The following is a 1,602-nucleotide window of genomic DNA, read 5'->3' on the forward strand; positions in this document are numbered from 1 at the left end:
GATTTTACGCAGCTCATTTACACACTTTTCCTGAAGATAGAAGAGTTTGTTGAATATGACGTGACATGTTCGTACGAACCCTTCATACGAACAAAAGTAAGAGAAATTTAGGATAAGAATACGAACATGTTCTTGCATGAGGCCCAATAATCCTGTGCAGGTTGGGTGGAGCTGGTAGCTCTGCAAGCATGTGCATTAATGCAGGACAGTATGCATGTGAGTTCATATGGTAAGTGCATGGGAGTGAAATGKTAACCATTTTGTACCCAACTGGTTGGAAACATTGGCTGCTCGCTACAATATCAGGACACAATGTGGTGAAGCCATGACCAGCACCTAGCAAGTTATTGCATTATTTCTAAAAAAGTTCAATAGTTTGAATGGAACACATAGTTAATCTCCACTTTGGAGATGTTGTTAGAAAAATCTCAGTTTTTCTCATCAAAAACACAGTTTACATTTGATTAAGAAGGGCAGACACATCAAAAAGTGTTTATTTTGAAAAACTGGCCTTTTCTCCATTCAAGGGTGGAATTYCCATCTCATTATACAGGACTCACTTAGGATGCATCAAATGTACCGCTGTACACAAATATAGTTTCCTCAGATGGTTCATTGGGAAAGACTTTTTTAATTTGGATGATTTCATTTCAGAAACACATTCATGTCTCAAAAATGAAAGTTTCCACTAAGAACACAAAAGAATGATATTTTTCATCCCAAAGAACTGGACTGTGTTTTTCACAAAAAGCCAACAGAAACATGGACATGTGATCACAAGTGTTCACTGTATTTAAAATTTGTTTTAATGCGGTTCTGCCCGAAGACTTAGAGGCCACACACAAACAGAGGTTTCCTGTTTTCACTCACAGAATGACAAAACAACATTTATACTTAAATCTGGCAACAATTAGCAGAAGTTTTTTAAGAATACAACTTAAAAACCTCGTCTTGTTAAGGTTTGTTTCATATGATTTAATGTTAACTCTGAAATGTTCCACAGGTCCTTCATCTCCAGCTCGTCCTCAGTCCCGAGGCAGCCCGGTCCCTCCTCCTCCTCCTCCTCGCCCATCGTCTCGACCGAAGCTGCCCCCGGGGAAACCGATCACTGACCTGGTACATGAGAACAGGCCTGATTTCACTCCTTTGTCTTTCTTCTAAACACCTTCTGTGGCTTTCTTTTTACTGTTTCGTTGTGTTTCAACCTGCTGCTACGTTTTTGCACATGATCACATACGTGATTGCACAAAAACAGACCTCCAATCACTGCAGAGAACTCTACTTGAAAACAGACCATTTTAGCCATAACTTGAGACAGGAAGGTGCTGGCCACACGGAACTTGAATGCCTTGCAGTTGGAAAGATGTTTAACAATTCGGCTTGGCCAACAAAGCACTGACCTACCTGGAAAAAAAATCACAATTTTTAATCTGAGTGATAAAATCAGGGCTATTTGGCCAAAAGCCACCAKAAGTATCTCTGCAAAGCCTTTATAATCAAAGAGTGACAGTCATTCAACTCATTTATGGACATATGTCTGTGTTTTATTTATAAAAATGAATGCTTAATTATGAAGAAAGGCCAGGCAGGTGAGTATCCCCC

General features: G+C 39.6%; 1 protein-coding gene across 1 annotated transcript in view; it reads left to right on the forward strand.

Annotated features, from left to right (window-relative positions):
• LOC106528651 (SH3-containing GRB2-like protein 3-interacting protein 1) overlaps positions 1-1,602 on the forward strand; it is a gene marked incomplete in the record, with an annotated part of 56,469 nt that overhangs the window by 44,932 nt on the left and 9,935 nt on the right. Inside the window, 1 exon segment of the mRNA XM_014023876.1 lies at positions 1,004-1,116. Coding sequence (XP_013879330.1) covers positions 1,004-1,116 — 113 coding nt within the window.

This window comes from Austrofundulus limnaeus, unplaced genomic scaffold (assembly GCF_001266775.1).
Source record: "Austrofundulus limnaeus strain Quisiro unplaced genomic scaffold, Austrofundulus_limnaeus-1.0 Scaffold393, whole genome shotgun sequence".
In the NCBI taxonomy this organism is placed as follows: domain Eukaryota; kingdom Metazoa; phylum Chordata; class Actinopteri; order Cyprinodontiformes; family Rivulidae; genus Austrofundulus; species Austrofundulus limnaeus.